This window comes from Trichechus manatus, unplaced genomic scaffold (genome assembly GCF_000243295.1).
Source record: "Trichechus manatus latirostris isolate Lorelei unplaced genomic scaffold, TriManLat1.0 scaffold00035, whole genome shotgun sequence".
Classification (NCBI taxonomy): domain Eukaryota; kingdom Metazoa; phylum Chordata; class Mammalia; order Sirenia; family Trichechidae; genus Trichechus; species Trichechus manatus.
In genome coordinates, this window is record NW_004443971.1 from 13,831,696 (window position 1) to 13,855,527 (window position 23,832).

The following is a 23,832-nucleotide window of genomic DNA, read 5'->3' on the forward strand; positions in this document are numbered from 1 at the left end:
TAAACCAGAGACTTCATCAGCCTGAGACCAGAAGAACTAGATGGTGCCTGGCTACCACCAATGACTGCCCTGACAGGGAACACAACAGACAGTCCCTGATAGAGCGGGAGAAAGGTGAGGTGCAGAACTCAAATTCTAGTAAGAAGACCAGACTTAATGGTCTAAACGAGACTGGAGGAACCCCAGAAAGCACGGCCCCCGGATTCTCTATCAGCTCAGAACTAAAACAATTTCCGAGGCCAACTCTTCAGACAGGGATTGGACTGGACTGTGGGACATAAAGTGATGCTCATGAGGAGTGTGCCTCTTGGCTCAAGTAGATACAAGAGACTAAATGGGCGGCTTCTGTCCGGAGGGAGGCCCCATCCAGTACAAAAGTCCAAGTGCTGCAGGAGAACAGCGACATGGAGTTTGGCTTCCAGCTGGTGCTGAAGAAGTGTTTGGGCCAGCATTGGAGCATCACCAACGTCCTGCGGAGCCTTGCATCCTGACCTGCCTCCACCCAGGAGCCACCTCTCACCCATCACTTTGCTACTGTGTAGCACCTGCTGCAATGCCGCCTGTTGTCCGTGTAGGGTTGTTTGGAGCCTGGGGGAGTCAGGTCAGTGGGCCCCTAAAAGAGCTTTTTATCTCTTATTAAATTTTCATGAGATTTATAGAAAGATGCTGAATGGTGGGTGAGGATGTCATATCATGAACTATTTTGCAACTGTAAATAGGGGACAAGTGGAAAATATTTATAACTGACAATAAAGTACTATTGATTAAGAAAAAAAAAACTCAAAGGCATTCACAATTCATCCAATTTTTACTCATCTCCCTCCTTCACTCCCAGTCTCAGAGGAAGACAGACTTTATTCAATTCCAAGACTAACTTCCCTTATCTGGACTCTTACTCCAATCAAGTACCAGTCCTCCCTTCATCAATTAACCCTTCAGTTTCATATATTCAATAACTCCTCTCTTCTGGTTCTTCTCTCTCAGGCCCAATGAATATTTAACTACACCTCCTCCACCCTGAAAAGTTAAAATGCAAATAATTTACAAAGTTGTTGTTAGTTGCTGCCAAGTAGGCCCCTGACTTATGGCAACCCCATGCACAGTGGAATGAAACACTGCCTGGTCTGTGCCATCCCCGTGATCGGTTGCAGATCTGACCATTACGATTCATAAGTTTCTTTATCCCCCATAGGGTTTTCATTGGCTGGTGTTTGGCACTCAATAAACGTTTGTTGGATTGAATTGTACCCTACACTTTAATCAAACAGAACTACTTACTGTTCCCAAACACATCCCACGGGCACTGAGTTCTCTTTCACACTTCAAGTTGTTTCCTCAAACTGGACGAAACACCGTCCTTCCTCTTTTCTCTTGTAGAAATCTTTCACATCTTTCACGTTCCCTTTAAAATACTCTGACGCAGACTTTTGACTCAGACTTCGTGAAGCCTCTGCCAATTGAATTCTGTCTCTCCTTCTCTCCCCCATCCCTAACCTAACCTCTGTCATGATAGACCCATGCCCTGATACATCCACCCTATCAGGCTGAAAGCTATGTGAGGACAGAAATTGTGTCCTCCATCACCATGGAACTCGACCCATTATCTTTTCTCCCAGTACTCCATAAATAGTTTTTGAGTGAAATAAAAAGGCTTAATCACTCTACACCATGTGTCTGTCAGTTTCTCATACTGTGGTGGCTTGTGTGTTGCTGTGATACTGGAAGCTTTGCCAGCTGTGTGGATCATAACAAATTATAGATAACACCACGAAGAACGGGAATTCCAGAACACTTAATTGTGCTCATGAGGAACCTGTACTTAGACGAAGAGGCAATCGTTTGAATGGAACAAGGGCATACTGTATGGTCTAAAGCTAAGAAAAGTATGTGTCAGGTTGTATCCTTTCCCCATACTTATTCAGTCTGTATGGTCAGTAAATAATACGAGATGCCGGACTATATGAAGAAGAACGTGGCATTAGGAATGGGAGAAGACTCATTAACAACCTGCGTTATGCAGATGACACAACCTTGCTTGCTGAAAGTGAAGAGGATTTGAAGCACTTACTGATGAAGATCAAAGACTGAAGCATTCAGTATGGATTACACCTCAACATAAAGAAAACAAAACTCCTCACAACCAGACCAATCAGCAACATCATGATAAATGGAGAAACTACTGAAGTTGTCAAGGATTTCATTTCACTTGGATCCACAGTCAACACCCATGGAAGCAGCAGTCAAGAAATCAAATGAAGCATTGCATTGGGCAAATCTGCTGCAAAAGACCTCTTTAAAGTGTTAAAAAGCAAAGATGTCACTTTAAGGACTAAGGTGCACCTGACCCAATCCATGGTGTTTTCAATCACCTCATATGTATGTGAAAGCTGGACAATGAATACGGAAGGCCAAAGAAGAACTGACGCCTTTGAATTGTGGTGTTGGCGAAGAATACTGAATATACCTTGGACTGCCGGAAGAACAAACAAGTCAGTCGTGGAAGTACAGACAGAGTGCTCCTTGGAAGCGAGGATGGCGAGACTTCATCTCACATACTTTGGACATGTTATCAGGAGGAACCAGTCCCTGGAGGACATCATGCTTGTTAAAGTAAGGGGTCAGCGAAAAAGAAGAAAACCCTCAATGAGATGGATTGACACAATGGCTGCAACAATGGGTTCAAGCATAACAACGATTATGAGGATGGCACAGGACTGGGCAGTGTTTCGTTCTGTTGTCCATAGGATCACTATGAGTTGGAACTGACTCGACAGCACCTAACAACAACCACTCTGCTCTGACATCTACTTCATCCCTTGCTGCATCAAGTATAACGTCACTTGATTATACAGGCCCCAGCTTTTCCCTTTTCCAACATGTTTTCAGACTCTCATTTCTAGAAAGTAACTTGGCTCTCCAAGAATCAGAAAGATTATTGTTAAGTAAAACTATCTTCCTAAACCATTTTAAGGAAAAAATAAGTAAAAACTCCTTTAGTTTTATACTTTTACCCCAATAAGAATAAATGTCAGCCTATGGAAGTAATGTTTCCTTTACCTCTGAGAATACTTACGGTTGCTCAGAGGTTCAGAAACACTCATTAGCTCAAAAAATATGCCCCTTAGATATAAAGCCTTCCTATCTTTCCTAACTCATCACTGATAATAAGATCTTTTTGGTACTTTTCTAAAGGAGGAAAAAATAAATGAAATGTATTCAAGAACTCAGAATAAATTAGCATCCCAATAAACTAGAGAACCAGACTAAATGCTATACCCTTGAGTGAATCTGCTGCTTCTAAATTAAATACTTACTGGTAATAAAAATGTAAAACATTCACCTAACTAGCATTAAGACCCAATTCAAAATAAAATGAGGAAGAAATGTTCTAAACCTGTCTTTTTTTATATATATTACTGTATATTATATATTACTAAACTGAGTTCATAATAGAAGACACAAAAGGTCATCATGGAACATGAAATAAAATGCACTTGGATTCTTCCTGGAAAGTCAGTTTGCCTTTTATTCATTTCCATTTCCTTAGAAGTTAGAGTTCCCAATGATTCTGGAAATAAAGACTGCAAAGTTTGAGATCTTTAAGATAAAAAAGAAAACTACAAGATAACCAAGGGCTGATGTTATCTAAAACGTCATTCATTGGCCCCAGGGTAAACCTATCAAAATGAATAATATAAACAATGGGATTCTTTTCCATTGTATAAAAAATAATCTCAGATACTGCAAATAAATAATGACAGTAAAGTAAAAACCTGCCTAATAATGATAGGCATAATGAAAAATAAAGGCCTTCCCACCAACATCCCACCCCTGCAAAGGATTCTGGTCTATATTATATCTCCCCTGGTCAGGAGCCCTGGTGACGCAGTGGTTAAGAGCTACAGCTGCTAATCAACAGGTCGGCAGTTCAAATCCATCAGCGGCTCCTTGGAAACCCTATGGGGCAGTTCTACTCTGTCCTACAGGGTCGCTATGAGTTGGAATCGACTCAACAGCAACAGGTTTGGACAGACTTACACATGTCCAATTAATAATAATTTATATGAGGAAGTGGTAGCTCTCACTCAAGGTAATATTTAATTGGGCCAAAGATTGGTAAGTTGTGATGCTTAAGGTTGTGTGTCAACTTGGCTGGGCCATAATTCTCAGTGGTTTGGCAGTTGTATGATACTGTGATCTCATCCATGATGAGATTTGATATAATGTGATCACTTCCCTGATGGGATCTGCTGCGAGTAGCCAATCAGTTGAAAGGGAGTTTCCTTGGGCATGTGGCCTGCGTGGAATATAAGTGGACACTCTGGCAAGGCTTGTGGGCTTTTGCTCATTCTGGATCCTGCAGCTGGCTCCTGTTCATCTGACCTCCAGTTCTTGGGACTTGAGCTAGCAGCTTACCTGCCATCTTGCCTGCTGATCTTGGGATTCACTGATCTTTGCAGCCTGTGAGCAAGAGCCCTGCTCTCTGACCTGTTCATCTTGGGTTCACCAGCCCCTGCAGCTATGTAAATCAGGAGAAGCCTCTATCCTGACCCACGGACTTGGGACATTCCAGCCTCTACAACTGGGTGAGCCATTTCCTTGATATGACTCTCTCTATATATATATACTTATATGCTTTACTGGTTTATGGTTCTCTAGAGAACCCAGCCTAATACATAAGTTCTGAACTTATTTCCAAAGGAACTGTGTGTTCATCCATAAAGAAGAACCAAAGAAACCACTGAGCATTTACAATCATTCTCTGCACTCAGCTTCACAAAAAGAGAGAGAAAAAGGAACTCCGTGGATAATGCCAACACAAGTGATCCTAATTCTAAGCATGAGCTCTGCTTGTTACCTTCCAGTGGAAAAAAAAGTCCTTGAATGTAATGAGGTCCAGTAGCTCAAAAATCACAAACATGCCTCCTGAAAAAATCATCAAATGTCAATAATGAGCAGCTAATATGTTCTATAAATGTTTCTTAAATTGTTTCAGTAAAAATTGAAATCTAAAAGGAAGCTACCTTAACGCTTAGGCATCAGAAGTTGGCACTGATGGATAAAGCTGATAATCAGAACTTTTCCTACAGGACTCTGAAAAGAAAAGAGCACAGGCTGGGGGATGAAGAGGTGACTGACTTTTTACTAAATCAGAGAGAATGCGGAACCTAGAGTGAAAAAAACTGCATTGTTCGTTTCTGTTGGTTTTGGGGCCCATCCAGTCATCCACTTTTTAGAACAAGCAGCCAGTCAAACACCAGTGCTGCTGCCTAAAATTTTTCTGCCTCTGACTCTTGCTTTGTTTAACTTCTCCCACTGAGCATCCCTGGCTCAACAGCAAACCCTGGACACAGGCTCTCCCTCAGGAAATCAGTTCCTGTGAGAAGTCATTCCCAGGCCTCTTAAGAGCTGCCAACATAATACCCCCAGCTGTTTGCTGAATAAGAGAAATGCAATGGAGTTCTCATATTATGGAAAAGGGCCTTAAAACAAGCAATCCGATTTTCAAAGGACCATCAAATATCATGATTTTATTTAGGGAATTTACCTTATCAAACTAAATTTACCCTCATCTGGAATACACTCAATTGCCTCATTTTAAAGATGTTTTCAACTGTCAATGTCTCCCTCCTATTTGAAAATAACCTTCTTGATCATTTCTTCATTCAACAGACTTTTATTTAGTGTCTCTCATAGTCCAGGTACTACGGGGTCAAGATTCTTCTGCCTAAGGGAGAGGCAACTAGATGTCATGGAGGTTAAGAGCTACTTTTGCCTCATTAAACACACCCATGTGATTAACATGGAGAACACATGTCAATCTCTACCTTTAATTTGTTCCATATGTTTACACTCATTCTTCTGCTATTAACTAAATGAGTTCTGTGATCAGTATGGCAGACATTCTCTGTCCTCATTTGTACTAAGTACTAGTTGTTTTTAAACAATAGAACAGGTTTAAAGTCCAGAAAAAGTCTCCAGTCCTACCCACACATGTGCCTAGCTACAGATGCTCAAAAAGTGAACCAAGACATGGTAACAGACAGAAGCCACATCTGCATATGCTAGCAAATATGAATTAGTGGAAAAAAGCAACAAACTACAAAACTGTGGATTTAGCAGGTATGTATGCAAAACAGTATCAACTATTCCTTAAATAAAAATAGTTCAACTTCCTGCTTTTGTAATTTGCAATAAAGGGAGATTATAACTATTTATGAAATTCAAATTCTTAAGAGCAGAAGAGACATGAAGGTTATTCCTACAGACAATCCCAACACAGAGACTCACTCACTCTGCTATGTTCAGATAGCCACAGGAAGCTGCTGCATGGAGGGGGGTCCAGCCCTCGTTGTCCTGCTGGTTTATGTTGGCTCTGTTCTCCACCAGAAACTTCACCATGTCCAAATTTTCATCAATACAGGCCTGAAAAGAAAATTCCATTCATTCATTCAGCAAGGATTTATTGAGTTCTACTACATGCCAGACACTGCCCTGGGCACTGATAATACAGAAGTTCTAATAATATTCTATTTCTTGTAAGCTGGAAGCTGATAAGCTTTGTGATTTTATGCAAGCCCCTTAATGTTTCCATGCCTCAGTATCTCAGCTGTGAAGCAGGTATAATGATAGTTGGTCTTATTATATTAAATATGAAAGTGATTTGAAAAGTGCTATAAACGGGAATGCTGTTTCAGCATTATAGAAAGGACAGCATGTCAGGAACTACTGACTTGTTTGTGAATTTTAAAAGAAAACAGTCAAAAAGAATCATATGCAGTTTTCTCAGTGGGAAGTTGTAATTTAAGACTATGATGGCTAACTAATTCCTGCTTGGGTGAGAAACAGTGGGGTGATCATTTCAAACAGAAGTCTTTTCATGTATTTCCTGAATGGCTTCCAACCATATGGCAAAGTATGTTTGCAGTTATGGATGGTTAGGGATCCTTATCTGCCCACCTTATCGTAGTAATTAGGAAAACGCAGAGAAGCTGTTTGAATAGAAGCTTTAGATCTACCATAAGCCTTAAAAAAACAAAAATCAAAAGGCTGTTTCAGTATATATACAGGAAAAAAGGAGGTAAAAGGCCACAATGATAAAGGTAATCATATCTAGGCTCAGATGTTTTCATTATGGTTAGGATAATTAGGACCTAGAAACAAATGAGATTCCCTTTTTTTTAGCTTATCTTTTAATACCTCTCCTTTAAAAAAAAAAAAAAAAGTTAAACCTTTAGCTGAGAAAGAATTAATTATCCAGATCAAAATGATTTTCATAACGATATGAAGACAATTTGTCATTTTCACTGTGTTGGCACTTGTGCTAATGATGCAAAAGCAACAGTGGTTAAACCTGCTGGTCCCTTAGCATGGATGGAGGCAGTGGCGCCAGACGACATAGCGGTGGTTGTATTATTCCCCATCATGCACTCAGCCTTAAGAGGAAAAGCCAGTTTCCCTTACGAATGACCTGATGAAGCAGTAAAAATGATTAATGTTAGTAAAACCCAATCCTCAAATACATGTCTTTTAACATTCTGTGTGACAAATGGGAAGTATGCATAACGCACTTCTGCTGCCTAACAAAGTACTTAAGTTCTCCCTAGGAAAGAGTGCTATTGTGCATCTGTTTGAGTTGCGAGATGAAATAGCCACTTTCTTCATGGAACACTATTTTTACTCAAAAGAATGACTGACAGACACATTATGATTATTCAGACTTGGGTATTTGACAGACATTTTCTTAAAAATGAACAAAGTGAGCCTGTCATGTCAAAGAAATAATTGTTGCTAGATACAATTCAACCATTCAAGTAAAAATTAGAATTTGGAGGAAACATATCTGCCACCACGAGCTGGACAAGTTCCCAATTCTTACTTTTTGTTGAGATCAGCGGGAAAATGAACAAATGTTATTTGCCAATACTATATAATGAAATGTGTTAACACTTGGAAGATCTGCATAAATCAATGAACCCACATTTTCTAAATAACCAAATGTATGGTGTTAGAAAATTATGCATGCATGGGTAAAAGATTCAAAGTACAAGACAGACCAATGGATTTTAATGTAGCAGAGTAAGAAAAGTCCACTGACACTGTAACTAACCTTTAAAAAAACTTCTACTTATTGGAGTTTTGGCAGAGTACCAAAGAAGAATATCCACAACTATCTGAAAAGGCTATTAAAATACTCTCCCTTTTCCAGCTATGTGAGGCCAGAGTTTCTCTATATACTTTAATCAAAACGATAAATCACAATAGATTGAATGCAGACATTGAAGAGATTTGTAAAAACGTAAAACAACGCTACTCTTCCCAATATTTTTTTTGTTTTTGAAAGTGTATAGTTATTTTTCGTTAAAATATCATATTTATATTAACGTGTAATTGGTTATTGTTATTTTAAATGACTTAATAAAAACATATTTTTAAAATTTCTTAGTAGAATACAATAACCTTTATGAACAAAAGTTCTCTGGGGTTCTGAATAATGTTTTAAGAGTATAAAGGAACCCTGAGATCAGAGTTTGAGAACTGTCTTAAATCAAACATACCAAGAGATATTTTATGGCAATAATCAGCAACTGTTTAAACAGCAAAAAACGACTGTGGGAAGAATTCATGTTAGAATTCCAGGGGACCTCTGTGACTACAGGACTTAGGCAGACATATCTTACCAAGAGAACTTATGGAAACTCCCTCTGGAGGTAAACCTCATGTCAATCCTGCCTACAATCAGTGGGTGAAAGAAAAAAGGTTGATTCAATTTAGATAAAAATTTAACTGGGTAATTCTGTTTACGAAAAGCACTTTTGTTAGTTTTTCCCCAAACATTTGATGATATTCTTTTTACAGTTGCTATAAATCAGCCCAGGCTAGATACAATACAGTATATTCCTCCAACCTGACCTTTGAGGCCAGATGACTTTTTATAGCTAGTATTCATAATCGTCTCTTTTTCAACAAGCAGCTCCAGAAATTATATTTCTTCTAGAATACTATAAACTTATTAACTTCCACAGCATTCCCCATTTGCTCTTTACTTCTTTACCATGTAAAATATTTCATAATTATGCGTATCACTAAGTTACTCATATGCTGTGTGCCCACCAGTCTGCAATCCTATGGGCAAGGATGAGCCGACTCATTGCAGAGTACCTCGCTAAAAACTGTTGATAAAGATTTTTAAGTGAAAAGATGGAAGGGGGTACTTTCCAAAAAGTTACTGAAGTCCAAAGACAAGAAAGTGTTTTGGAAGTTGTGCTTAAGTGCACTCTCTCTGCTCCTGTAATAATAAATTCCTGTATCAAGATGGTCAAATGTGCCATCTTAACCTGTGTGGGCCAGAACAGTTAGGTCAACTGCTTCTTGCCTGGTTGCAAAATGTCTTTGGCGCCAAACGAAGAACAGTCTAAAAACTTAGCTCTAATGGCCACATCACCACAGGCAGACTCTGCCCTTTGAAAATGGCAGCAGCCAAATTCCAGAGGGCCTAAAATAAGCCCAGCTCGTCCAGGTATCAAGTGGGAGAAAACGTGTCTTTTCTCTTTCCTTCCCTTTTATATACCCCTCTTCCTTTTCTTAATCTCCTTTACTCTATCACTCTTTCAGTTTTCGTCTTTAACTTTGTCATATTATTATCTATAAATCTTAAGTTCTTAATTCAGTATTTTCATGAAAATGACATTATGAGGATATTTGAGAAAATAACAAAAAGGTGGTCTAATCTACAAGGTAGTTTGGCAGATCATTAATCTCCAAAGAATCATTTTAGAGAAAATAAAGTAGGCCAACTGCTTAAATCATCCCCCATACATCCTCCATAAACTGAAGGATAGCATATTGTTAAAAGCATCAGCTTTGGAGTCAGGCAGAGCCGGGTTTGCATACCAGCTCTGTCAGTGTGTATAATCTTGGGAGAGGTATCTAATCTAAATCTCAGTGTACTTGTCTATAGCATGGGAATATCACCTACCTCATAGATTAAAGGTGGTAAGTCCTCAGAATAGTGCCTGACATAGCTGTTGTTTTTAAGCCAGTCGTAAACAAACAGCAACTTCCCCAGGAAAACATACAAACTGTACTTACTCCTAACCCATCACTGCTTTCCCCCATGTCTAGTGTTTTATGAAAGGAAGGCAGTATGGTTTAAATGTCTTTGAACTAGCAAGATTTTAGAGCTTGTGTTTAAGTCTGACTTGAGAATATTCCCTCATGCTCAGAATCCCAGGAGTTCCTAAATTCAGGAGCTATGTGAATAAAGTAGGCTGTACAACGGTTAAGGTGGAAGAGAATCATCCAATCAACAGTTATATGACACTCACTCTCATGAAATACCTTGGAGAGTCCATTCTCTCTCTTTCTCCCTCCATTAGAAGGACTATGACTAAAGACATGTAGGAGAAGCATGGTCCCTGCAAACTTTCTCAACTGAATAACAACTAAATATAGATGCCCTTCTGCCCACTCCATCTGCAGCTGTGCTGCTGACTCATTCATGACTGAAGCATCGTACATGAGCAGATTCGCCCATCTATAAAATCTGTCCAGGTCCACCGACTCCAACACCACGCCTCTACACAAAGCTGTACTGAACCTTCTAAACTGAATTTTCCTTTTCTTGAATAGGGAAGGAGGCTAAACAAATTTCTGATGTAACCCATGACAACAATGGGGAAATTTCTTCTTTACATTTAACCCAAATTCCTTTTGCTGTGGCTTAAGTCAGTTTCCTCCTATTTTGCATTCCTGAGGACACAAAGAATATTAATGATGTAACAACTTGTTCTAAATGTCTTAAGAAAACGAGATATGATTTAATCATCCGTCCAAAAGAACTATTTAGAAAAACTGCCAGGTAGTAAATCTCCCTAAAGCTCCCAAAAGTCAGCATGTCACATTTCCCTGGCAATGACCAGCTATCTCTGAGGGAAAATATTTGATTTTACCAATAAAATGGGGAAAGAGCACTGTGGTCTCTTTACTGTACCTGATATTGCTCTCTCTATATCAAAGGCAAAAGTGCCAGAGTTAAATCTGGGAGTGCAGAGAAGCCTTACAAAACAAAGCCTCCTCGGTTCCCAAAATAGCCTGCAACTGTCACCGCCACCAAGTGCTGGCTCTCAGAGCTGACCTTGTGTGGTGTCTCAGGATACGGCTAACACTACCTGCCTGGGCCCCAGAGCACTCACTCTCTTCCCCACAAAACCCAGACCCAGGTGCCAGGACAGAACTCATCTCGACACAGTACAAGCTGGGTTTTGTGCAGCAAAACACCTACTTGTTTGGATTTTTCAGCCCATGCTTGCCTTAATTTCAAAAGATCATGCTGACAAAAAGTGTTGGGAGATGACGATGCTTGTAATATGTCCCTATTCCATACTTTTCATGATTTTTTCCTTTATCTTTCAAAAATTTGCATAATTCAGGATTTACTTTATGTTGGAAACCCTAAAATACTTGGAAATAACAACAAAGAGCATAATTTATGTCACACAAATGTTTATCAGCCAAATACCAACTCCCTTAACTGCCTGTATGAATTACACAGGTTATTGTTGGTAAAGCTAGAATTTAAAAAGGCAGGATCTTTGTCTATTTGCTCAGTGATATATCTCAAACACCTAGCACAGCCCCCGGTACAAAGAAGGCCCTGAATAAATACTTACTGAATGAAAGAATGAATGTCCACATGAACACAGTCACATTTTCTGTACATTCAGTTAATTCTCAGTTATCTAGAATCACTCAAAAACTTCTCTCCACACTACCCAAATTGATCCCATCGAAACCATACAGTACATTCAAGTATGGACTGGGGCCAGGACAGGTATATTGTGTTAGTTGTCTCCCATTCATTTTGTATGGCCCATGCATCTCCTTTCCACTGGACTAGTAAGCTGAATGGTAGCCCCCCAAAAAGGTATGTCTATATCCTAATCCCTAGAACCTGTGGATGCTACCTTATTTGGAAAAAGGGTCTTTGCAGATTTAATTAAGTTCAGGATTTTAAGAAGAGGAGATCATCCTGGATTATCCAGATACGTCCTAAATCCAATGACAGTGTTCTTCTAAGAGAAACGCAGGGGGAGACAGAAAAAAAAAGCAACAATATGACCACAGAGGCAGAGATTGGAGTGACACAGCCATAAGTCAAGGAACGCCAACAGTCAATGGAAGCCAGAAGAGGCAAAGAATGGATTCTCCCCTAGAGCCTCTACAGGGATTGTGGCCCAAGCAATACCTTGATTTCAGACTTCTGTTGTTTTAAGCCACCAAATTTGTGGCCATTTTTTCCGGAAGCCACAGGAAACTAATACAATTGGCACAGACTAGGGAGTCAGGACCTAGAGGGTTTGCCACATCCTCACTCCTGGATATTAACTGGAAACCAAAGCAGCGCATTCTTCATTCCCTCTTTGCTTTCCAGATGGAAACTGGTCACAAAATAAACTATCATTTTTAAAAGATAATTACATTAAACACAAAGTTTTAAAAAGTTTTTACCAATTGTTAGCCCAAATTGCAAATGCCCTGAAAGACCTGACCATGGTTCTCGCATCAGGCATTTTGCTGAAGGTACTCTGGCTGAGGACTGACAGAATGAAACCAAAACTGGGGTGGCAGTGCTGACTTAAGAGCTCACTGGGAAACCCCACATTTCTAAGCTCAAAGTACCCTTGCTCCAGTTAGATGCCCTCATCATACAACAAGAAATTATACAAGTACATCAAAGGTGATGATAAAGGAGTCAGTAAATTTGGAAATCTCCACTGTCATCACTCAGCAGATCATCACTAAGAGAAGGCTCAACATATCAGGAGCGAAGAGTGACTGATCCAACGCTTAAATCAATCCTTCCAAGTACCTGTCTCTCCATTCCAATCATGATATAATGTAACTACTGCTTAAGTGGCAATCATAATAGCAGTCTGCTCCAACATGACAGGTGATCCCAGCAACTGTCACCCTGTGTGAAAGACTCACAACTCCACAGGCAGAGACAGTTTGGCTCCCAGATGGTGAAAACTATATCTGATTATGTACTCAGTGGTCAGGCAGGCACTGGACACAGATCTGTAGCCTTTCAAGAGAGATAGCCAAGAGAGACAGCAGAAGTATTTTCTGTGGAGTGTCACACTAAGATTTTTCTTCTCAGTAAATTGGCATATTACCCCCAAGACTACAAATGTTTACAATTTGGGACTAGAGAACATCATCCCTTCAGTTAAGAGCAAGTATGATTTTGCCTAAGGATTGACTATATTTAGGTTTCAAAAATATGTTCATTCTGGATTCTAACAAGACCTCCCCTAAATACCCCAAGCCCTTACCCTTCAAGTGATGTTTCCCTCAAACTTTAGTCCCCATGCTCCTTCCACCTAAATGAGCAAAAGCCCATTAAATTATCTTACAGGTGTCACCTTGACAATTTTGGGACTATACAAGGTTATGCACACTCTGATATTCTTGTCATCAAAGCAGATCTTTAAAAAGTTGAGAAGGAGAAAGATGAGGATGAAAGGGCCCAGAAGATGAAAGCCACATCTTCTCAAAGCCCATGGTTCATCTTCAAATAGAAATTTTATAGTTGCAGTCTCTAAATTTCTACTTTGTTATTCATTGATAATCCTAATTTTGAGGAACAATAAATGCGGACTGGAGATTGTGATAAAAATCCCGACTTTGAATTTCTCTCAGGTCAAACGAATGTGTACACAACTGAGTCATGCTGGCACTTACACAGAAGAAAGTCCTAATTGAAGTCACCTTCTTAGAGATTCTGCACATAAGAGCTGAGGCACACTAAGTAATGGAATGATTCACCTTAAACAGACTTGATCAAGAGGGATTCCTTGGAAAAAGTCTATTATAACCTGGAACAATATGCATTAGGAGTTTTCATTTTACAGGTGGAGAAACTAAGTCCAGAAAAATAAATGACTTACTGAAGGTCAACTGCAGAACCACCTAAATGCTTTCTAACTACCAACTTAGAGAGGTCCAACATAGAGCTCATGGGGCAGGGTCAGGATACCACTTGTCTCATGGAACATTTCTAATACCTGATACCATCTTCCTAAGGACAGCGTTTCATTAGCACATATGGGGTTAATTTATATTAGTCTAGCCCTCCAATAATTTTATACGAGGAATGCAGCCAACTGGTCGATCTGAGTTGGTCACTCCTGACTAGACTAAATGCAAAACACCAAGATCCCATTAAAGTACTTTAGTTACCACTCTCTTTATTAGCATGAGTCTGGATTAGAAACCTCCCTCATATCTTGGCTACCTGTCTTAACCACAGCCCCCCAAAGATTTACTCTGCTGCCAACTTGGCATGTAGAGTAAATTGCTATCCCATGGAGAAGGATTTTTCTATTTAACTTCAGATCACTCTGTGCCCATAAACAAGTGTTTCACAAACCGCAAGAGGACGGCCTGAAAGCTATGGCATGGGCAATGCTCCATAGCTGTCAAGTAAGCCCAGGGAAAAGAAGGAAAGCAATTGTGGGATTTGGGTTGGGTAAGAAGTGAAAGCCACAAAGAAATTACAGAAAGATTAAATTCTCAGAAAGTATAAACCGGGACACCGAATTTTACCCCTAAAAGGAGATATTAAACGAGCCTATTATTTTCCCAGTATATTCTTAACAAAACTTTTGAATAGTCAAAGTAGTAATAAAAAATATTACTCCACATCACTTATTGGCATTTTCTCCATGTGTACAGTCCTACACGGTAGACGACACTAGAGACGGCAGTTACATACCCTACCCAGTACAGTGAACTAGTTAGAAGAGCAGACTAGGGAAACAGACTCCCTCTGTTCAAATCCCAGCTCTATCAATTATCGTTCTTGGAACAAGTTATCTCTGATTGCTTCAGTTTCTTCATCTGTAAAATTATAGCAATCACAGTACCTACTTCATAGGGTTATAATAAAGATTAAATGAGCTAATATACATAAAAACACTTAGTGTACAGAACATAGTTAAATACTATGTAGTGTTAGCTGCCATTACTATTGGTACCCTTGTATAGTCTCCAAGAGTTAGCAAGGGATACTCCTTTCCACATAAGAAAGTAGAAAAGTGATATATTTAAAATAAATATAAACACAGTACAAACTCTACTGTCTTAGTTATCTAGTGCTACTATAACAGAAATACCACAAGTGGACAGGTCTAACAAACAGAAATTTATTCTCTCACAGTTTAGAAGGCTAGAGGTCCGAATTCAGGGTACCAGCTCCAGGGGAAGGCTTTCTCTCTCTGTCGGATCTGGCAGAAGGTCTTTGTCATCAATATTCCCCTGGTCTAGGAGCTTCTCTCAGAGCAGGGGCCCCGGGTCCAAAGGACACGTTCCGCTTCTGGTTCTTTCTGCTTGATGGTAATTGAGGTCCCTCTCCTCTCTGCTCCATCTCTCTTTTATATCTCAAAAGAGACTGACTCAAGATAGAACATAATCCTATAGATTGAGTTCTGCCTCATTAACATAACTGCCTCTAATCCTGCCTCATTAACATCATAGAAGTTAGGATTTAAAACACATAGAATAATCATATCAGATAACAAAATGGTGGACAACCACACAATACTGGGAATCGTGGCCTAGCCAAGTTGATACACATTTTGGGGGGACACAATTCAATCCATAACATCTACATAAGCCAGTAGATACAAACAGATCATAGTCAGGTTTCATTAAAAAGAGAAGGAAATGAATTAAAGGGAGGGAAGGGAAGACAACAAGCCAGAAGTACAAGACAAACTGGAAGCTGGCAAAGGAAGTTCAGGGGCTGCAGTCTGGTCTGTACATAACAGACTCACTGGCAGCAGAGGGGTTCATCAAGTCTACTGCTAGCATGAAAATCTGAGAAGGCAGATTTAAATTCCGGATCTGGCGTTGACTCATGTTACCAAAGAACAGGTTAAGAATTTGTCTCAGTAATCAGCACTCCCTGACTGCAAAGTGCTTTTCCATTTATTCATGTAACAAACATTTACTGGGGACCTCTACTATGCCAGAGATAGTCCTTAGAGGGAGATGTAGGAATCAAAAATGAATAAAACTTTACCATTTAGTGGTAGAAACAGACATGTAAATGATACAACGCAACAGGAATCACAGAGAAATGTGTACAAACTGTTATAGTACAGAGTAAGAAGTCACTAACTTTGTCTGGGGGTAACAGAGCATGGTTCCCAGAATGGGTATCATTCACCTGAGTTATGAAAGGTAAGAGTTAGCCAGCTGAAAAAGCAGGGATGATGAGAATCTGAAGCTAAGGGAACAGCACGTGTAAAGGTCTGGAAGACAGAAAAAATGGTGAGCAGCCTGGCACGCTTGTACTCAGCTGGGGATGGGTGCATGCATGGAAATCTGAATAGGGTTTCATTTCCTATACTGAAGAATTAGAACTTTACCTTCTAGGCTAATGGGGAACGGGAGGAAAAGAAGTTGCTAGAGTAGGTTGGCAGCTGTGACGGTCCTTGTATCCCATGACAGAGTTTAACTTTTACCCTGAAGACAACAAGGAGGTGTTGAGGTTTTTAAACCAGGGAGTGATACTATTAGATTTATATCTTAGAATGAAAACTCCAGTAGGAGTATGAAGACTGAACTGAAGGCAGAAAAACTCATGACAGAGACATCACTTAGGAAATCATAACCCAGGCTAGAGAGGATGAGATCTTGAACTAAGGTATTGGCAGTGGAGACATCAAGCAGGGATGGATTTGAGAAGCACTCTCGAGGTACAATGGACAGAATAGGGTGGCTGATTCGAATGTTGGTGGTGAGAAAGGTGATTTTGAAGAGCTTAGGACCCTGGGTGGACTGTGACACCCCTTAGCCAAAAGAGGGACCATAAGGAAGTCTTAGAAGTCTTTTCTGTTTCTGATTCCCATCTAGTGTTAATTTCTCTTAAGGCCTAAGTGACCTGCATCCAGGAACTACACATGAGCAGCGAACTAGCATGTACTGCTACCCTTTCCACATTAAATAATCCTAAAGTGAGCCCAGGGAAATTAGCACCAACCAGCGCAGCCTCACAGCTGTTCCCTGCCCCCCAGCAAAGCCCCGGCTGGGTCAGTGTCATGACTACTGTGGCATGAGCCTGGCAAGCATTACTGTACAGGAGCCCACAGGACAGGGGAATTGAGGTTATGGAATAAGGTCTCAGCTACAGCTGAAATCTCTTTAGAGTCACATGTTAGTGATAACAATGGTGACTATACAACTTAAGAGAACACCCCCAATTTTTTCTCTAAAATTAAAGTCTTTGGGATAGAAAAATACTCGGTAAACTAGGAGCATTTTATTTAGCTGCTGTGGTATTTTACAAAGATTTTTTCATATTAAAAAAACCATATTTGAGATTTCTTTTAAAAAATTAGTATCTGCCAACATTGGAGCCAAATTCCCATAAAGTAACAACTGGTTGGAACTGAGTAGCAGCTGCCTCCTTTAGGCAGAGGGTGAGTATCCCAGTATCCCCAGTCCCCACCACTTTCTATTGTATTACACCTGGACTGCTTTATCTATTTGTATTACCTGCCTATCTCCATTAGGCTATTTTCCCAAATATTTTATTATGAAATATTACAATTCTTTCAACAGAAAATTTAAAAGAATTTCACAGTGAACATCCATATAACCACACAACCATTAACATTATACTGTACATACTTTCTCACACGTCTGTCCCTCATCTGTCCACTCCATTTCAGACACTGGTAATAATTTCTCCAAATGTGTCACCATGAATATCGGTAATTAGAGTTCAATACTTATATACATTATTCTTTTTCTTTTTCTTAAAGTAAAATTTACAAACAATGAAAAGCACAAATTTTAATTATATATTCACTGAGTTTGGACAAATGTACACACCCATATAACTCATGCCTGTTGGTGCCTGTAAGCATTTGAGTTGCATCTCTGTGGCGTCTGACCCCCAGGAGAGAGAACTGTTTTTCTGCGTGGCTCTGACCTCAGTACTGTTGGTGGCCAAGGAAATGCTGGCTATGAGGAGAAACCTAACTGACCTCTCTTAAGATAGCATTTTGCAGGGGACCTCATACCACCAAGAAAGCGGTGCTGGGAGCAAAGCGCATCCTTCGGACCCGAGGTTCCTGCGCAGAGAAGCTCCTAGTCCAGGGGAAGATTGATGACAAGGACCTTCCTCCAGAGCCAACAGAGACAGAAAGCCTTCCCCTGGAGCTGATGCCCTGAATTTGGACTTGTAGCCTACTAGACTGTGAGGAAATAAACTTCTCTTTGTTAAAGCCAAAAAAAAAACATAGCATTTTGCTTTCACTGGGCCTTAACAGCCCAAATCTGGGTCCATCAATATTGTTTATCTGATCGTATAAATTCACTATTAGGGCTGAAAGAGAAGATGCTAGTGCTAAGACTTTAGAAGATGAAATCACTTGTTTTTTCCTGAAAGCATCAAGCTGAATAATTTAAAAGTAGAGCCTATAGTTCCACCCTCAGAAGCTATGTCTTAGAGCAAGGGAAGTGGAATGAATAATACAAAGCAACCAATAATGCAAACATCCCTTGAGGTCACACATAGAAGAGATGGGTTCCACCCTCCTTGCCTAGCTTAGCGGTAGTGTGAAGGTAACAAGAAAACCTTCTGTGATTTACTTGGTGAGAGAAGGCATCCCCAGCCCAGGAAAAGATCAGGAACAGCAAAAAGGGAGAAATTTCGTGTTTCATGAGTAAATAAATAAATAAATTTGGTCACCTGGAAAAGGATTCAAAATTTACTGTTAAGTCAAAGACTTTCCCCACTGCCTGATAATGCAGAGGCATCCTTTTATGGAAATCAAAATAAGAAATACCTCCTGTCTCCTTTGATGGTAAGAGCTTGCTTATCTGCAATCAAATCCAAGCCTGGAGCACTGTGCTGGCAAGTGTGCTCAGAATTAGGGGAGGCTTGCCAAGACAGGGAACTTCAGACACTACTGCAGAGGTGCCAAAAGTTAACGAAAGATTGTGTGTTCCTTACTCTTTCAATCTGTCTCAACTGTCTCATTTGTGGAGTGGCCTCAGGCCAAGCGCTGAGCAACTGTATTTCTAGGACAGAGGCAGAGGGCAAATTTCAGAACAGAATGGGGAAGAGGGACATTACAAGATACTGTACTGGCAAAAAAGTCTGACTCTAATGTCACAGCCCACCCCAATCTTCCTACAACTAAGTTTCCTGCCTATAAGATGGAAAACACCAACCTTAACCTTCCCGTTATTTCAGGGTTGATGTGAGGACACATGAGATAACAAATACGAAAACAGATTTTTCAAAAGACAACTATACATAAATCCAAGAATTGCTATCAATATTGTGTTATTTTATAAAACAAAATCAACTCTGAGGCAGTAGAGTGCATTAATTTAGAGCAGGGGTCAGAAAACTTTTTATGTAAAGAGCCAGAAAATAAATACTTCAGGCTTTGCGGATCATACAGTCTCTCCCGACTACTCAGCTCTGCCATTGTAGCATGAAAGCAGTCACAGACAAGAGTAAACTCACGAGTGCAGCTGTTTTCCAATAAAATTTTATGAACACTAAAATCTGAATTTCATATACAATCACATGTCACAAAATATTATTCTTTTGATTTTTTTTGACTAACTAGAAATGTGAAAACCATTTTTAACTTGTAGGCCGTACAAAAACAGGTAGTGGGCTGGATTTGGCCTCTGGGCTACAGTTTGCGGACCCCTGATTTAGAGCATGGGCCAGAAAGTTTGAGTTTAAATGCCAGCTGTAAAATTTACTAGCTATAAGACTTGGGTAAGTTACTTAACTTCTCTCTGCCTCATTTATCTTTAAAATGGGAATAATAATAGTATTTATCTCCTAGTATTGTTATGAGGATTAAATGACTTAATATATGTACAGCAGCTGGAACAGTGCTTGGCACATAGTAAATGTTCACCCATGTTGCTACTAGCTATTAAACTTCATTCCCATAACAATTTCTAACAATTCTCCACCTGTGCCACACTTTCACATGCCTCCACGCATTTACACATGCTATTTGCTCTGCCTGGCATGCACTTCACTGCTTAGAGCTTCCACATGGTCTTAAAGACTTAGTTTAAATATCACCTCCTCCATGAAGCCTTCCTTGACTGCCCTTCCCATCCCAGCAGTTAGTCACCACCACTTCTGTTTCCAAGCACCTATGATACAGCGTATTGAATTTTATTATAGTTATCTTTGACAAGTCAATGCAGAGTCTACGACTTACTAAATGTATCCCCAGGGCCTAGAACAGTGCTTTATACACAGAGCACATTATATATATATATATACTTAGTCATTATTAACAATCTAGATTGTTTAACCTAATATACTAACTAGAGACAAACATCTCCTAGTTATGTGACAAACATGGAAATATAATAAAATATGAAAACAATTTCCAATAACCTATTTTGAGTATAATCAATCCTATTAATATTCATCCCCAGGCATATCCAGTGAGCATCCAGAGTTTGTTTGGTGCTATGAGTTGGCAGCTGACATCTCAGAATCCACAGTGACAATCACAAAATCAGCTTTTAGTGATTCAAAAGCCTATCCCCCACCTCAATTTATACAAAATAATCTGTGTTTGATAGTGTGGGGAAGGGGACTAAACAGTAAAACCTGAAATTCCCACCAGCATAAATGCAGAGTCACTACGTGACAAAAGGTACAAAGTTTTAACAGAATGGGAGCCCTTTCCTGATCCTGCTCTTAAAACTCTTAAGGACAGGACAATAGTCAATGATCAGAAGGCTAGCGAGGCAGGTGTGTTTTCTCAGTCTGTCAGGATCCTAACTAAAATGAAGTTACCTGGGCAACCCCAGGTACCACGCTTGCCACGCTCAGCCTGCCAGTCTCTAAGCAAGCAGTGGTGTTCTGCCCTCTGCTTAGACCGCTGCCAGGCAAGCTATGATACTGTGCCCAGCTGATTCCGAGCCCGACACAACATTCCCTCTGACAGAAGGTTCCTTGTGTCTGATAATACTGGGCTAACCAGCACGCCTGGCATATTGTCTCCTAAAAAATCAAAGCTGTTCTGGGAAAGCAGGTTAGAGGGGGAAGGGACTTCAAAGTAACTAAATAGTAAACGCTTCCCAAAAGGCAAGGTAAATGTCATCAAAATCAGCTAAATGCTGCAACGACTATGAGGAGAGTTCAGTGAAGATCACGGCCTAGCAGGCGACACTAACATGAGAGCGGGGATGAAGTAGGAGCTTTTCATTTGCTAAGTGAACGTCCCATTTGTAAAATTCTAGCTGGCTGCTGTGGAAAGAATGACAACAGATTTGGTTTGCGCTTATACTTTTTTGTTTGTTTTTTAATGTGTGTGTGGGTTTGTATTATTTTAACGCACTGGTTGAGAATTTCTCTATTTCTTTCAGGGTACGAGATCAGACACTATGAGAATCTGCCGAATTTAAGGAACAGAAAGCTAAATATATAGAAGATATTTTTGCTAGGACTACACTGTATTCTTGTCAGTGTCACTGTTATTACTAACATCATCATCATCATTAGTATTATCTTTTTCTTCAGTGTCTGTAAATGGCTTCATATATTTAAACATTGCTAAATTTGGTCACCCTCAAATTTGACTGAAAATTCATAATAATTCTAAACATACCATATCTACAACTTTTTATTCCAACAATATATTACTGTAATAAATTGGACAAATAGGATTGAGTTTTGTTGTATTTTACAGTCAGATTTCAAGAGAATAATTAAATTTAAATAAATGTTAATGCCATCTTTTCTTCTAAAAAAATAAATTTTACATATATACCCATGGGCCTTCCCAAAAGTCCTGTAAGAAAGGAAAATACTGGTTGAATAATGATAACAATGATGATAGGAGGCACTATTTTTTGAGGACTAGCTGAAGCTGGGCATGTGGATAAGAACTGGGAAGAATACAGAGTAACACGAGAGCCTAGAACCAAGCTTTAAGAAATTCTAGCATTTAAAAATCATGTCGTGAAATCCAGACTTTCTGAAGCCATTGAGGCTGGATGAACCCCCCAACCATTGCAATGAGACAATCTTTAAACCTTATACCTTAAGCCAAAAATATCCCCTGAAGTCTTCTTTAAACTAAACACTAGTTTAGCTTAATTACTAAAAAATGTCTGCCTTCACTAACTAGATAGTAGATAAGTGTTAACTTTGGTGAAGGGAAAAGACAACACACAATATAGGGAAAGTCAGCACAACTTGACCAAGGCAAAGGCATAGAAGTTTCTTACACACATTCAAACACCTTGAGGGACAGAGTTGCTGGGGCTGAAAGCTGGGGACCATGGTCTCGGGGTACATCTAGGTCAACTGGCACAACACAGTTCATAAAGAAAACGTTCTATATCCTACTTAGGTAAGTAGTGTCTGAGGTCTTAAAAACTTGCGTGCCACCAAAAAAAGAAAAAAGAAAATTACAGACCAATACCTCTCATGAATATAGATGCAAAAACTCTTAACAAAATTCCAGCCAAAAGAATTCAGCATCATATTTAAAAAAAGAAAAGAAAAAAAAACCACAATCAAGTGGGATTCATACTAGGTATGCAAGGATGGTTCAACATTAGAAAATCAATCAATGTAATTCACCACATAAATAAAACGAAAGAATCACATGATCATCTCAATCAATGCAGAAAAGGCATTTGATAAAGTCCCCATTCCTGATGAAAACTCTCAGCAAAACAGGAATAGACGGAAAATTCCTCAAGATAATAAAAGGCATCTACACAAAACCAACAGCTAACATCATTCCCAATGGAGAAAGCCTGAAAGCATTCCCCCTGAGAACAGGAACAAGACAAAGATTCCCTCAATCACCACTCCTATTTAACATTGTGCGGAAAGTCCTAGCTAAAGCAATAAGGCAAGAAAAAGACATAAAAGGCATCAAAATTGGAAAGGAAGAAGTAAAACTATCCCTATTGGCAGATGATATGATCCTATACATAGAGAACTCCAAAGATTCTATAAGAAAACTACTAGAACTAACAGAAAGATTCAGCAGAGTAGCAGGATATAAGATAAACATATAAAATCAGTTGGATTCCTACACACCAACAAAGAGAACTTTGAAAAGGAAATCAAGAAAACAATAGCATTTATAAGTTCCCTAAAAAAATGAAATACTTAGGAATAAATCTAACCAGGGATATAAAAGACCTATACAAAGAAAATCACAAAACACTACTGCAAGAAACCAAAAGAGACCTACATAAATGTAAAAGCATATACGTTCATGGAGAGGAAGGCTCAATATTGTGAAATTGTCAATTCTACCCAAAGCGAGCTACAGATATAATGCAATCCCAATCCACATACTGACAGTATTCTTTAACGAGATGGAAAAAGTAATCACTAACTTTATATGGAAAAGAAAGAGACCCCGGATAAGTAAAGCATTATTAAAAAAGAAGAACAAAGTAGGAGGCCTCACACTACCTGATCTCAGAAGGTACTACACAGCCACAGTAGTCACAACAGCCTGGTACTGGTACAACGACAGACACATTGACCAATAGAACAGAATTGAGAATCCAGATGTAAATCCATCCACCTATGGTCAGCTCATCTTTGACAAAGGCCCAAAGTCCATTAAATGGGGAAAAGACAGTTTCTTTAACAAATGGTGCTGGCAAAACTGGATGCTCATCTGTAAAAAAATGAAGTAAGATCAATACTTCACACCATACTCTAAAACTAATTCAAAATGGATCAAAGACCTAAATATAAAACCTAAAACTAAAAAGATCATGGAAGAA

At 39.4% G+C, this 23,832-nt stretch overlaps 1 protein-coding gene across 2 annotated transcripts in view; it reads right to left on the bottom strand.

The window, feature by feature from the left end:
• Window positions 1-23,832, bottom strand: part of LOC101342161 (protein phosphatase 1 regulatory subunit 12B) — a 108,361-nt gene that overhangs the window by 34,401 nt on the left and 50,128 nt on the right. For both annotated transcript variants that reach the window (XM_023730338.1, XM_023730337.1), the window contains exon 2: window positions 6,296-6,426. In XM_023730338.1, coding sequence (XP_023586106.1) covers window positions 6,296-6,426 — 131 coding nt within the window. The remainder of the gene's footprint in view (window positions 1-6,295; window positions 6,427-23,832) is intronic.